The sequence below is a fragment of the Schistocerca serialis genome, chromosome 2 (genome assembly GCF_023864345.2).
Source record: "Schistocerca serialis cubense isolate TAMUIC-IGC-003099 chromosome 2, iqSchSeri2.2, whole genome shotgun sequence".
NCBI classification, from domain to species: Eukaryota; Metazoa; Arthropoda; class Insecta; order Orthoptera; family Acrididae; genus Schistocerca; species Schistocerca serialis.
This window is the reverse complement of record NC_064639.1, coordinates 776,343,660-776,359,303: the sequence shown is the minus strand read 5'-3', so window position 1 is coordinate 776,359,303 and position 15,644 is coordinate 776,343,660. Positions and strand designations below refer to the sequence as shown.

General features: G+C 41.7%; 1 protein-coding gene across 2 annotated transcripts in view; it reads right to left on the bottom strand.

The window, feature by feature from the left end:
* LOC126458000 (ATP-binding cassette sub-family C member 4-like) overlaps positions 1–11,979 on the bottom strand; it is a 310,841-nt gene extending 298,862 nt beyond the window's left edge. The window contains exons 1-2 of one of the 2 annotated variants that reach the window (XM_050094772.1): positions 11,824–11,979; positions 9,820–9,991 (exon numbers count right to left, since the gene is read on the bottom strand). In XM_050094772.1, coding sequence (XP_049950729.1) covers positions 9,820–9,893 — 74 coding nt within the window. In that variant the 5' untranslated portion in view covers positions 9,894–9,991; positions 11,824–11,979. Of the gene's footprint in view, positions 1–9,819; positions 9,992–10,112; positions 10,130–11,823 lie in introns of those variants that run through there. The other variant, XM_050094773.1, reaches the window with a different exon arrangement.
* Positions 11,980–15,644: the final 3,665 nt, after the last annotated feature.

Genomic DNA, 15,644 nt, shown 5'->3' with positions numbered 1-15,644 from the left:
TCTCTGCTTACTGACTAATCGGCATTCCTTGTTGCAACAAGTCACAAATTGACTGAACTAGTCAATACTTGCTTAGTCAGTGTCATGATTACACTTGCTGATATCTCTGCATGAGCACCCCTGTAGCCGCACGAAACAGAATATTATTTAAGACACAGTAGCCGACATCCACTGCATTGTAAGAACCAGCTTTGACTTGATAAATCACAACTAGCTGACTAATGACTTTTGCTTGTTAAAAAAAATCGCAAATGGCCAGAACAAGATTAAACTTGCGTAGTCGACATCATGGGTAAACATGCTGACTTCGGTACATGCACACTGCAGTAGCTGGATATGCAGTATGCTATATAAGATCCAGTAAATGACATCCACTACACACACACACTGTAGCTTCTGGCATAGAATACTTTTTAATTTTTGGTGTCTACTACACACATCAAAAAATGTTTTGCATCACGCCGGTTCCCAGAACTCCTGAAGATAAGCGTTGACTGTGGATATTGTATCACAGACACAGTCCCTTTGACTGTTTAGAGATGTCACTAATACCGCCGAAAGAAGTAAACAACCATGCATGAGCAGCGCCTATTAGACGGAGGGGGTCCGACAGCCAATAAGTTCCACTCATCAGGAAGGAGGTACACGGCTCGTGTTGTCTGTAGTTCAACCATGCCTAGACGGTCAATACCGCGGTTCGATCGCGTCCGCATTATTACTTTGTGCCAGGAAGGGCTCTCAGCAAGGGAAGTGTCCAGGCGTCTCGGAGTGAACCAAAGCGATGTTGTTCGGACATGCAGAAGATACAGAGTGACAGGAACTGTCGATGACATGCCTCGCTCAGGCTGCCCAAGAGCTACTAATGTAGTGGATAGCCGCTACCTACGGATTATGCCTCGGAGGATCCCTGGCAACAACGCTACCATGTTGAATAATGCTTTTCGTGCAGCCAAAGGACGTCGTGTTACGACTCAAACTGTGCGGGATAGCCTGCATGATGCGCAACTTCACTCCCGACGTCCGTGGCGGGGTCCATCTTAGCAACCACGACACCATGCAGCGCAGTACAGATGGACACAACAACTTGCCGAATGGAACGCTCAGGATTGGCATCAGGTTCGCTTCACTGATGAGTGTCGCATATGCTTTCAACCAGAAACGGTCGGAGACCTGGTCAGGCTGAACGCCTTGGACACACTGTCCAGCGAGTACAGCAAGGTGGAGGTTCCCTGCTGTTTTGGGGTGTCATTATGTGGGGCCGACGTACGCCACTGGCGGTCATGGAAGGCGCCGTAACGGCTGTACGATACATGAATGCCATCCTCCGATCGATAGTGCAACCATATCGGCAGCATACTGGCGAGGCATTCTTCTTCATGGACGACAATTCGCGCCCCCATCATGCACATCTTGTGAATGACTTCCTTCAGGGTAACGACATCGCTCGAATAGTGTCCAGCATGTTCTCCAGACATGAACCCTATCGTACATGCCTAGGATAGATTGAAAAGGGTTGTTTATGGACGACGTGGCACACCAACCACTCTGAGGGATCTGTGCAGAATACAGGCATGTATCAATACAAGAGGACGTGCTACTGTGTATTAGGGGTGCCGGTGTGTACAGCAATCTGGACCACCACCTCTGAAGGTCTCGCTGCATGGTGGTACAACATGCAATGTGCGTTTTTCATGATCAATAAAAAGTGTGGCAATGATATTTATGTTGATCCCTATTCCAGTTTTCTGTACAGGAACTCTCGGAATCGAGGTGACACAAAACTTTTTTTGATGTGTGTATTTGAGTTCTGAACGCTGACATGTTTGGAATTGTCAGTTATCACTGCGTGTCTGTTTAGCACATTATTCTGTTCCAGGTTTCCAACTGAAACTTGTCATGGTGACAGAAAAGGAAAATAAGTTTCTTAAGTATGAGGGAAATCAAGAGCTTTTAGCTTTGGAACCTGTAAAAGATACTAGGAAAATGTATAAAATTCCCACAACAACTCTGATGTATAAAATCTCTAGAAAATATCCTCTTTAAAGACAAATGAGTCCCTCCCATGTATGGGTTGAATAATATGAAGCTTATTTAGTCATTCCAATCAGTTCCCCTTTACCAGAAGCCAACTAATAGAATTCTCAACCAACTAGTTGTGCAGCTGAAACTGGCTACTCCAGTCAACGATGGGAAATCTTGCAAGAAGTGGACAGAATTGTTTTTGCAAAGACATTCAGACAGTAAAAAATGACTCCATCAAGATGCAGTGTTACTGATAAAAGACCAAGGAATGAAAATGTACCGTACGTCACAACGAAAAGCAAGAAGAGGAAGAAGAAGACAGAGCGAGACAAAGAAGAAGCAGATATTAAAGTAAAAGAAATAATGTATTTATAAAAGAAGAAGGTGTATATGTTTGAGGAGGAAAAGGCGATGGTCACGATTAAGAAGAAGAAGATGATGATGATGTAGAAGACGATGATTACAACGAGGATGATGAAGAAGACGAGAAGAAGAAGATGATGATAATGATTATGATGAGGTAGATGACATTCGTGATTGGAAGATGGTCACCAATGAATCGCCAGGATGTATCGACTATGTCCACTGGAATAACCCAAATGAACTAGTAGAGCTTCAGAAGTGGTAGGCGTATTTCACATGATAATGAACTAATGTCTGTTGAAGAGGAACTTTGAAAAGCATCGATTATTGCTTGAAGTTTGCAATGGCTGTAGAAAAAAAATGAAAGACTCATGGTTATTTGCTTATGAGAACGTTATGTCTTACCTAGAGAAATGAAGTGCTTGGATAAATCGTGATGAACCTACTCCGGCGAGCTGGATCCTTGCTAAGTTGCCAATTCAGCCAAGACTGGGAAAGGTAATAATACTGGAAGGTAAATATGTTCCATCAGCTCACACTTTCTAGAGGTTTTTGCAAGCATTATCTGCATCAACAAAAAAACTCCTTGCTAGTGACAGCCATTCTGATAACACTGGTATGGTAACTGAATTAAAAGTATGGGAGGATGTGTGGATCAATGATGAACTAGTTGAAACTGGTTTTTGCCAGCACTGCATGACATTGTATACTTTTTTATCATAAACAGTTGCATTTTACGATGTAAGTTGGAGCAGCTGTACTTCTAATGTGTGTTTTGTAGTACTGCAGAACCAATTTTTATGTATTTTGATGAATTTAATGCACAGAACTACGATCGAACTCTGGTCGCCAACTAACGTGTAATTTATTTCAATAGTATCAATAAGTGAGCTGCCTGTATTTTAATAAGTAATACAGAATATTTAGATGTGGAATTATTTTACTTTAAGTTTTATTGTGCTTCCAGAGTGTGGTAGAGATTTCTAACTTCAGGTTTTAGACATGAATGTTTGTTGTGAGGATAACTTCTTCAATTGTAATTCTTGTCAACATGAGAACTTTAAACTGCATGTCAGATAAGTAGTAGTACAAATAAGCGTTTGAAATGTTATGCTATCAGTTGTTCTTTATTTTGAAGTATGTAAACCGTGGAACTCAGGTCGAGCTACACTTGTCAACTAACATACAATTTATTTCAGTTGTCACCGAGCGATGTAGCGCAGTGGTTAGCATACTGGACTCGCATTCGGGAGGACGACGGTTCAAACCCGCGTCCGGCCATCCTGATTCAGGTTTTCCGTGATTTCCCTAAATCGCTTCAGGCAAATGCCAGGATGGTTCCTTTGAAAGAGCACGGCCGACTTCCTTCCCTAAGGCGACGGGACCGATGACCTCGCTGTTTGGTTCCCTCCCTTGAATCAACCAATCAGTTCTGTCAGTAAGGGAGATGAGTGCATTTAATACCTTATACAGAAAATTGATGTATGGAAATATTAAATTTGAATGTGTACTACGCTTGCAAAGTGTGGTACAGCATCTGAACTTTGGTTGTTAACAAGTCCTGCTTAATCTATGAATTAAGTTAATAGTACCAACATGCAATCCATGTGTATTGTTTTATCTTATAGAACAATTAATTTATGAGAGTAGTACTGCATGTGCCATGATCTTGAAATCCTACGTATTTTCAATATAATACAATTTTATTTTGCTCCAAAGTTCGAATTTTTGTATGTCATAATTTATACTTGGATATTACTCTATAGCACTGTATGAGTGATAAATAATTTTATTTTAGTCGAAAGATTTTGTATCGACTCTGTCCCATTGCCCACTGTTTTTTGGCGATGTTTCATCTCTTTCTTCTTCCGGTAGTGCATCTGGTCATTTTTGACACAGGAGGGGTTTTCTTACTGTAGTACGAACATATTCAGTTTAAGTGTTATGTCGCAACAAAATAAAATCGTCAGAACTCCTCTTTCCTTTCTTTCTAAAATGGTATTTGCTCAGACAATACTGGTCCGCTCTGGATTTTTCGCAGAATCCAAAGTAGACAGTCGTCATAGGTTTCGATTTTCTGAACTCGAATATCACGATTAAAATTGTCTCCCAGCTCAGGGGTACAAGTAAGATGTCACTTTACGTTTCACGTATGTTTATACCGTAATCAATAGATCAATACATTGATTGAGTTTACCTAGTTTATTCGCGCCGCTTCTTTGCCTCCCTGTTGTGGGTGGGTGTCTGGAGCACCTCTCTGTAACATCCAGCCCATATCAGTCAATAATGTACCGTCATGTGTGCCGCTGTTCCAGGAGAGAAATTTCCTGATGGAACCGCTCACCGTGCTCAACGCCAAATGCACCACAGTCCTCTGGAAACTCTTCGAGGCGGGAGTAAAGGAAGTGTATCTTCGATGTCATGTCATCGTCAATGACTTTAAAAGCATGAATGAGTTCGTCCACAGAGCCGCTGTAATTTTCGGCTTTCCTGCTTTCCTGGAACAATGTCATCACTTTACGAAAACAATACCATGCATGCAACTAACCAGAGGTTAGAGTGGACTCAAGTGTGTGTGCCGCAGCAGCTGGTGTATCTGTGGATCAATGAATATTCCTTTTGTGATTATCTGTCTGCTGAGTCGTAGAATCTCCAAAAACAAATACTGAAATGCTCCTTCATTCCTGTCTAAAGCCTTAACAAATGCTGTCATGAGCAATATAATGTGCAATGATGGCAGAAAAATTTTGTTAGGTATCACTAGAGATTCTTCGGCATTGTTTTTTTACCTAGGCACTAGAGTTGTTCGTGGAGGCGATTGACTCTGAGCGTACTGTTTTTCTCTTGAGCGACTGTCCAACTCACACAGGTAGAAGCAAATATCTGCAAACCCAACAGCTTCACAATGAGCTTGAAATCTCCACATACCACCCATTCATACGTATTGCAATTAACACAGTTAACGACTGGAGCATATGCTCCAGGAATGGGCTATCTTTCATTACTGTTGCGTAACAGTACTGCCATAGGTTTGTTTTTGAGCTATCTGTAAAGAGTCTCCACTTTTATGGTCAATGTGACTGCAGCATGTAATGTCACCTTCGACACTGAAATTACACTGAAATTTTCTCTGGCGTTCCCGAATTACAGACCCACGTACTGCAGTCATGAAGCCAAGTGTTGTGCTTTACCCTTCAGAAGATCTAAATCCGTAATCATATCACTGAGTTCACACTCTGATTTTGTGTTTTTCTCTGTATGATCACGTTGGTGTAAATCTAGGGTTAGTGTCACTAGCGAATGATTACACTTTTTCAGCTGTATGTGTCTATTCAACACCATCGCTGTTACTGCTTGATAGTGATACCTTCGGGGCGAATAGGGACTGGCAATCCTTTGTCATGGGCCAGAGACTGAATTACAGATGGGATGTCAGAGTACTGAATATTCCTCTTCCTGTTGGTATTGATTTCTTTCCTAAGTGAGGTACCACACAAAAATAGAAATCTGATGCATAGTTTGTCAGTTTACGCCAAATAGCAGGCACATCAGACTTTATGCAGACGTTTTTACCATGCATCCAAGCATTGAGTACAGACGAACATGTGATGAAATACACGAGTGGAGCCCACGATTTATTTTGATCTGCAACTCTACACCCGAAGTGCAAGGTGCATGCTTGTTTCACTGCTTTTATCAGTGGTTGCCTTCTTAAACCACAATATTTATGGCAGCAGAAATGTAACAAAATTTATCAAGTGCAGGTGCAGGGCATTTTTTGTGAAAGCGTACATGCGCGCAATAACACAATTCTTCAATCCCAACACTTCATGTCACGTACATTCACTGTCAACCGCCATGACACTCGCTCCAATAACAAGCGAACTAACGCAGCACTAGAGCGCGAAGCTGTGACAAACGAGTCAAAATCATGTCCACATTCTACAATGCTCATATGACTTGATTGTGCGCACATGGGTTATGGTGAACTGTTGGAAAAATGTACTCTAAACATCCACCTTACTTATTTACGGCAGAGAAACGGTTGTGACGATGTAGCTCTTATAATGTCCCGTAACTGAGGCTGCGAAACGTGGCCTGAGGTAGCAGACAATTTTAACCTTCATATTCGTGTTCAGCGCATTTAAATTTGTAAAGCACAGATACTTTCGTTTCTGTAAAAAAAATTAAATGTGGAAATTTGTGTAAAAGTGTAATTTGTCTTCTAGCTATTTGTGCAACAGTGTGGTGTTTCTATAACGCATATTTCAATTAGATGTTTATATTATTAAGTAACTGATTACAGGAATTACAATCTGTAAACGTTTTAGTGGTCCTTGGCACCATAGTTCCAAGTGGTAAATTTTGCAGCCTTCGTCGAAAGTTATTATTGCACATAAACTCGACTTGACTCAATCAGTTCTAATAAAAATAAGTGATTCCCAGTCAGTATCACTGATTATAATTTTCTGGTTTAGAATACGATACATCTTTTACTTCCTCCCTAACCTGGTGCTTGCTAAGGTGAAATGTTAGTATAAAACTTGTAAAAGCATCATATAATGACGTTTCAGTCTATGAGACCCCAATAACATTTCCTCCGATTGAAAAGACTATACCCATTTCCTAAGTTTGATGTGAAGATAGCATTGTAATACTTGATAACAATCGTAGAACACTGATGTATGGAAATATTTAATTTAAGGATCCACTGTGTTTTACATCAAGTATTTGCCTGAATAATGGAATAAATTACATTCTTCCACTAGCTGGCAATAATTTACGCATCTATTTGTTTGTGTGTTTGCCTGCTTAGCATAGTACTATAGCCATAACGTATTTTGTGCGGCTATTATCCGGTCGAGACAGTTTTACGACATACATCTTTTACGCCTAACCCAAAATGTCAACTGTCTATTTAGTATGCGATTTGCAGGTATTTAGACAAGGAAATGACATTGTGCCTCGTAATTTAGCATTCAAAATCATGTTTCAGGCATCAATTTGACGGATATATTGATGTGTCTGGAAAATTAACATAGCGATATTTCATGTAAACACAGCAATCTTTGTTGCTGATAAATTTTTTGCATACATTTTGGACATTAAAAGAGCATTTGTCAAGCATTGTAGAATAATTCAGATATGGAAAAAAAATTAATCTGAGACGCCATTGTGTCTTACACCATCTGTGTTACACACATCGAATTTTGGACGATCACTACTGCAGCTTAACTTGTAAGTGAGTAGCTTAACATTTAACTGTGTGTGTGTGTTTTGCTGACGTATGAAAATGCTACAAGGTACCACCGTCAGGTAATTATTCTGTAAATACTTTCGAACATCGTGCAAAAATTCTGAATGTTTGGATAGTTTTGAGAACAGCTTTCTCTTCGGCTACATTGTTATTTCATCCAAATGTCCACAAAAATATTACACTATGGTTTATTTAACTTGCGCATAATTATAATTATTTAATTATTTCTCAATTATGGTAATTATTTAAATCATGCGTGACAGATTTGCTTTCCAAAAGATCGATTACTGTATGGTGAACTAAATTGAGAGTTTTGTTTTAATATTACGCTGATATTCGCTATAGTGCCGAAGGGGAGAGGGGGAGAAGTTACAAAGCACAGTGAGGTGGTTCCACCATCTTAGGTTTTATTTTCAATTTAATATCCCACTAACACAACTATGTTAGTTAGGATACCCAACACTTTGATTGGCCAGAGAAATGGAGGTGATGGGGAGTAGAAGAGGGGAGAAGAGTCGTTGTGGCTTGTCACGTGACGATTCTGATGTCATTGATGACGTCACTGATAAAAGTGATGATATCACTAATAACTGGGTTAGGTCTTGCAATATCATGGGATTGCATTCCTTGCTTTTCGAAGTGGATCAAAGGCCCTACAGATATACTACTAATATTCTTCGTTTCCAGAGGAAAACAAAGAAAAATCTTCCCGACCCCATGATACGAAAATTTTCATCTTGAGAAAAAAGAGTTGTATTAGCAGCGAAACTGGAAGGAAAACCACAATTCCGAAGTCAGTCACGATCAGAAGCTCTCTGGTAAAATGATGCGGAAGTGCAGCTTTTGAAGAATTTAGTGTTTGTGTAACTTTAGAAAGGAGTACAGTTCGATCGACAAAACGAGCTTCGTAAATACTTGGGAAGGATTTGTGATTTAAATAATAAAACACTGCATCCGTAAACGTAACTGGTGCAGTGTTTTATTATTTAAATCAACAACGAAAACGATTCTGCAGCCTGTGGTAACCAAATACGAAACAATCAAGAAAGTCAGGACTTTAAAAGTATCTTCGAAAGTGAATAATACCAATAGGGCAACCAGACATAGCGTTGTAGAAAACGTTGAAGAAATTCTTAGAAGGTTTCCAACTACCAACAAATCAACATAACAAGAAATCAGTTCCCCTGTTATAAACCCAAACTTTTTCATGCGATGCATTGCATGTGGCTCAACAATAAGTGCCTACCAGAAGCAGGAAACTGGCCATTAACATCGCGAGCAGGCTTAAACGACCACGAGTTTACGACCTGCTCCATTGACTACAGTGTCATTTGGTGCCACTATTGATGGCCCACTTAATATGTACATCCGCTGCTCTTCCGACTGTTAATATTGGCTTTCGAAAGGGCAGCCGAAATCACCATTTGATTTTGAGAAGCTGGGTTGACTCCTCTCCTCGCACTAAGTCCTACTCGACTGTATGAGGAACCGAAACGGGACCATTCGCATGGCAGTATAGAATGTTGAGCGCTCAGTTCTGGAAATGGGTACAAGAGAATGCAGGAAAAAATGTGAATGAGCTAAAGAAAAATTTTGGAGGCAAGAAAGAGGGGATTAATTTAGAGCGTGACCAAAAGAGGAACTGGTTACAATTACTGAATTCTTCATATATTGGAGTATTATCGGAATAGGGAAAAGCTAAGTGTCTTAAGCAAGTGTTGTGAGAGAAAGTGGGTCAGTGTACAATAGACCGAGTTACAGTATGAATGTGCAAGGAAGCCCAGAATGTAATGAGCAGATAACTGATAGGTATCACTTTCAGGGGGTTAATTATGGGTTCGACCTTCCGCCAGCGTTGACATTGCAGCGAAGTTTTTAGCAGGGTTTCCCAGACTGCGTTCTGCAGAACACTAGTGCTCCATGGTAAGTAAATAAGTGCTCCGCGAAAAAATGTTAATAGCACAGCGGCTTTTTTCACAGCATTATTTTTTTTTATTTTATTGTGATTTCTTTATTATTACTTGCGATTTAAAACTGAATTAATCACTGAATAAAACAGGTTTCCCTCATTTTTAAAATTTTTATTAACCTCTCTATCTAAGTACCAGGATTCTTAAAGTGTTCCTTCAGAATAAAAGTTTGGGAACCCCTGGTTTGGAGCAGCTGTAGCGACTTACGAGAAGAAGAGCACGGACAGAGGGTTGGCCGTCTTGCGTGGGTTGTCGCGGGTTCGCTTCTTGCCCACATCCATTGCGGCCGGTGACTGGTGGCTGCTGGATGGTGGTTGGTGAGAAGTGTGTGATGAGTTGCGTGGCCTCCGGCCGCCAGTAAGGATGGCGGGCAACTCCGCTGCGTACGAAACATCGCACAGTGAGGATACGCGCTTATCAGGCAACAGATATGGGCGCATGCGAACCGCGCGAGGAAGGGAAGGCACTGCTAGGCACAAGCAGCTCATTCAAGGACTTACTTTCAGACAAGCTTTCTAACGATTTTCACCGTGTCGCTATATTATTTAGCTGTACTAGGGTAAGCCAATAAGTATCTTCACTTTCGTTCTAAACGTCTGTAGGTTGGCAGTACCGCTTAGTCCGTTCGCCAGTCGCTAGATGGCCCTGTCCTCTTCGCTTGTCCTAAATATCAGTGTTGTTACATCACAATGCAGTGCACTCGCGGGACGTAAGCATGGCTGCGCCACTCTCCGTTTGTAATCCGTTATTGTTTCGTGGCCTAAGTGTTTACCAGGAGCCGAAATGCATTGACGACTTTTAGTACAGTACTGGAGTGATGTATTACCGCTACGAAGTGTTTACCAGAAGACTAAACAATTCAAATGCGGCTGAAAGAGCGTGGAGCACGTGAGTCAGTCGCATCCTTAACTGACGCCAAAACTGTGCAAGTGCGTCACTTAATTTTGAATAACTCTCGAGTGACTATTGATGAAGTAGCAAAAGAAACGCAAATTCGTCATGTTTCTGCATATGATGCCACACATAAAAATCTCAACATTCCCAAAGTTTGTGCAAGTTCGTGCTAAAAAAGCTCAATGAAGAGCACAAGTGCAATCATGTGAGAATAAGCTTGTTAAAGGTACTGCTTTCTGTATGTGTTTTTGATACACCTCAAACACATCTCAATAAAACGGACGTTACAGCAGTTATTAATGACAAAATGTTCTACATAGTCAGTTCCTTTATTTTATTTATTTATTTAACCTAATCAGATTACGTCTATCAGACCCTCTCTTACATCGGACCAGTGTTCCACACATGCAGCATTTCACACATCAGAGTTACATCATGACAATAGTTTAAATAAGAAAATTAGATTACTCTAGTGACAATATGAATAAAGAGTAATGACTAAGACCTAATAAAGTAATTGCTGGCAGTATTTTTACAACAGGTGCTATACATACAAATTATGATAAAAGCAATAATAATGACAGTAAAAAATAAAATCAAATAATAATGATAAACATGAGAAAAATTGGCAATAGTAATGAAGATTAGTGCAGATGTACATTAATATCTTGGTGTGTAAAGTAGATGTTTACTAGTATAGCGAGTTTTGGGGAAGGGAGATTGAAGGAGGGGAAAAGAGGGAAGTAATGAGGTGAAGTGCATTCATGTACAGAGGAAGGCATTACTGTTACTTAAGGAGATACGTCATTAACCGTTTTTTGAAGCCGGAGATGTTTTTAAGTTCTCTAACATAACGAGGGAGGTTATTCCAGAGTCGGGTTCCCGCTACTTTAAAGGACTTGGAGAAAGTGACTGAGCGATACAGTGGAACAGAGAGGATTTTATTATGATGTGAACGTGTGTTTCTGTCATGTTGTTCCGACATAAGCGTTAAGGACGGGGAGAGATATGAGGGACAGTGTACATTTATAAGGCAGTAGATGAGACAGAGTGTACGGAAATCTCTGCGTTTGTCTTTAGACCACTTAGCTCACCTAGGCAAACGAACAATAAATGATAATTAGGATTCATTGTAATTATTAACTGAGTAAGAATCGTTCTTAGTAACATACATCAAAACATTCCTGAGTTATTTGCGTGGATGAAAATCAAATACACATGTGACAGTACCAAATAACGAATCAAAACTTCGTCGAACATTCTTCATGGAGATGTTAGCAGATAATTTACAATAGCCACGTATGTGGTTGTACATACCTTAAGCAAATTTCTCCTCACCAAAATAATATTCTGAAATACTAGATCCTTCAGCCAGCACTCTACACAAATGGTCCTTAGCACTAACGGTTGTAGCGCCAGCCGTAAAGAAGTAACCAGCACCAGACTTTCTATGCGCTTCCTGGCACTTGTCAGCTTCTGCGCAGGAGAAGACGGCCTTGCTGGTACGTAGCAAAGTCGATGAGTCACGCCCTGACCAGCTGGAGACGGCGACCTTGGCCGGGATCACTCACCTAGCGTTTAGACCTGACTTAAGTAAATATTAGCGGCAGGAGCCGCGTATGTTGGTCTAGAGGTGAAGTGCTTCCCTGAAATTCAGCCAATCGCCGGATCGAATCCCGGTCGGACTTTAAATTTTCTAGTCTGCGTTTTAACCTGGCCTTCACCTCTCAACGATGTGAGGAATCGCCAGAAACGTCAGATGGTTTGGATTTCACGTTAAACAATAGGCCCACCTTTCCCGGTTGGCTAACTGGGGTAGGTTAGAGGCACTCAACTTGTCAAAGTGGCGTCGAATTGAAAGTCTTGCCAACAGGCCAGTGAGTCAAACGAAATTATCATTATCACCAGCGTCAGGCCTGTCTGTGATGCCCGGTTACATACCTATGGGCGCAGCGGGTGATCCATCACCTGCAGATAAGGACAGAAGCAGATTTGACAGCAGCAGATGTCGCGGTAGATCCCTCTGCAATGGAACATGATCGTCCACACAACCGATGGCGTGGAATCTTAAATACGACGTTCACCAACTTCTCTACACTCACCCACGGCAGATACCGTCTGCAGTAACCAGTTTCAGAACAGATGTTACGTGCCCTTCCGTAAAATCCAAAATCTACCGAAGCCTTAACATTATCCGTGCTCTTACATGATCGCACATACCTGTCATATATTTACATGTCTACGGCCTCTTCTCTCTCTTAAGATCAAATTGAGACCTATAGTTTCTATCCTGAATAGGAGACAGCACAACCCATGATATATAATTTAAAATTATATTTGCTACACTGAGTCGGAGACCTCACTACAAAGTTTAGCACTACGAATTGTTTAACCGAGCGAGGTGGCGCAGTGGTTATCACACTGGACTCGCATTCGAAAAATGGTTCAAATGGCTCTGAGCACTATGGGACTCTACTGCTGAGGTCATTAGTCCCCTAGAACTTAGAACTAGTTAAACCTAACTAACCTAAGGACATCACACACATCCATGCCCGAGGCAGGATTCGAACCTGCGACCGTAGCGGTCTTGCGGTTCCAGACTGCAGCGCCTTTAACCGCACGGCCACTTCGGCCGGCGACTCGCATTCGGGAGGACGACGGTTCACTCCCGTCTCTGGCCATCCTGATTTAGGTTTTCCGTGATTTCCCTAAATCGTTTCAGGCAAATGCCGGGATGGTTCCTTTGAAAGGGCACGGCCGATTTCCATCCCAATCCTTCCCTAACCCGAGCTTGCGCTCCGTCTCTAATGACCTCGTTGTCGACGGGACGTTAAACACTAACCACCACCAACACGAATTGCTTACCAGTAGACTGAATAATTCAAAAGCAGGGGAACAAGAGTGAAAAACGAGGAAAGAGCAGTCAGTCATATCCACAACTGACGCCGAACTTCAGCAAATGCATGACATAATTTGGATAATCGACGAGTGACTGTTGATTAAATGGTAAGTTAAATGCAGCCGGCCGGGGTGGCCGAGCGGCTCTAGGCGCTTCAGTCTGGAACCGCGTGACCGCTACGGTTGCAGGTTCGAATCCTGCCTCGGGCATGGATGTGTGTGATGTCCTTAGGTTAGTTAGGTTTAGGTAGTCCTAAGTTCTAGGGGACTGATGACCTCAGATGTTAAGTCCCATAGTGCTCTGACCATTTGAACCTTTTTTTTTTTTCTTTTTTTGAGTCAAATGCATTGTACCCGTGGTCTAGGGGTAGCGTCTTTGATTCATAATCAAAACGTCTTCGGTCCCGGGTTCGATCCCCGCCACTGCCTAAATTTTGATAAATAATCAGCATTGGAGGCCGAAGACTTCCGGCATAAGAAGTCAGCCTCATTCTGCCAACGGCCTTGTCAAAGAGGGCGGAGGAGCGGATAGAGGTTCAGGGCACTCTCTTGTCCTAGGGGTGGGAAATTGCCCCTAAAGGCGGAAGAATCAGCAATGATCAGCGACATGAGGATGCAGAAGGCAATGGAAACCACTGCATTAAAGACACGTAACGTGTATCCACAGGACATGTGGCCCGTAATTGAAGAAGTGTCATGATGATCTCTCCATTGGCAAAAGATTCCGGAATAGTCCCCCATTCGGATCTCCGGGAGGGGATTGCCAAGGAGAAGGTTACCATGAGAAAAAGATTGAATAATCTACGAAAGGATAACGTTCTACGAGTCGGGGCGTGGAACGTCAGAAGCTTGAACGTGGTAGGGAAACTAGAAAATCTGAAAAGGGAAATGCAAAGGCTCAATCTAGATATAGTAGGGGTCAGTGAAGTGAAGTGGAAGGAAGACAAGGATTTCTCGTTAGGTGAGTATCGGGTAATATCAACAGCAGCAGAAAATGGTATAACAGGTGTAGGATTCGTTATGGATAGGAAGGTAGGGCAGAGGGTGTGTTACTGTGAACAGTTCAGTGACAGGGTTGTTCTAATCAGAATCGACAGCAGAGCAACACCGACAACGATGGTTCAGGTATACATGCCGACGTCGCAAGCTGAAGATGAACAGATAGAGAAAGTGTATGAGGATACTGAAAGGGTAATGCAGTATGTGAAGGGGGACGAAAATCTAATAGTCATGGGCGACTGGAATGCAGTTGTAGGGGAAGGAGTAGAAGAAAAGGTTACAGGAGAATATGGGCTTGGGACAAGGAATGAAAGAGGAGAAAGACTAATTGAGTTCTGTAACAAGTTTCAGCTAGTAATAGCGAATACCCTGTTCAAGAATCACAAGAGGAGGAGGTATACTTGGAAAAGGCCGGGAGATACGGGAAGATTTCAATTCGATTACATCATGGTCAGACAGAGATTCCGAAATCAGATACTGGATTGTAAGGCGTACCCAGGAGCAGATATAGACTCAGATCACAATATAGTAGTGATGAAGAGTAGGCTGAAGTTCAAGTCATTAGTCAGGAAAAATCAATACGCAAAGAAGTGGGATACGGAAGTACTAAGGAATGACGAGATACGTTTGAAGTTCTCTAACGCTATAGATACAGCAATAAGGAATAGCGCAGTAGGTAGTACAGTTGAAGAGGAATGGACATCTCTAAAAAGGGCCATCACAGAAGTTGGGAAGGAAAACATAGGTACAAAGAAGGTAGCTGCAAAGAAACCATGGGTAACAGAAGAAATACTTCAGTTGATTGATGAAAGGAGGAAGTACAAACATGTTCCGGGAAAATCGGGAATACAGAAATACAAGTCGCTGAGGAATGAAATAAATAGGAAGTGCAGGGAAGCTAAGACGAAATGGCTGCAGGAAAAATGTGAAGACATCGAAAAAGATATGATTGTCGGAAGGACAGACTCAGCATACAGGATAGTCAAAACAACCTTTGGTGACATTAAAAGCAACGGTGGTAACATTAAGAGTGCAACGGGAATTCCACTGTTAAATGCAGAGGAGAGAGCAGATAGGTGGAAAGAATACATTGAAAGCCTCTATGAGGGTGAAGATTTGTCTGATGTGATAGAAGAAGAAACAGGAGTCGATTTAGAAGAGATAGGGGATCCAGTATTAGAATCGGAATTTAAAAGAGCTTTGGACGACTTACGGTCAAATAAGGCAGAAGGGATGGATAA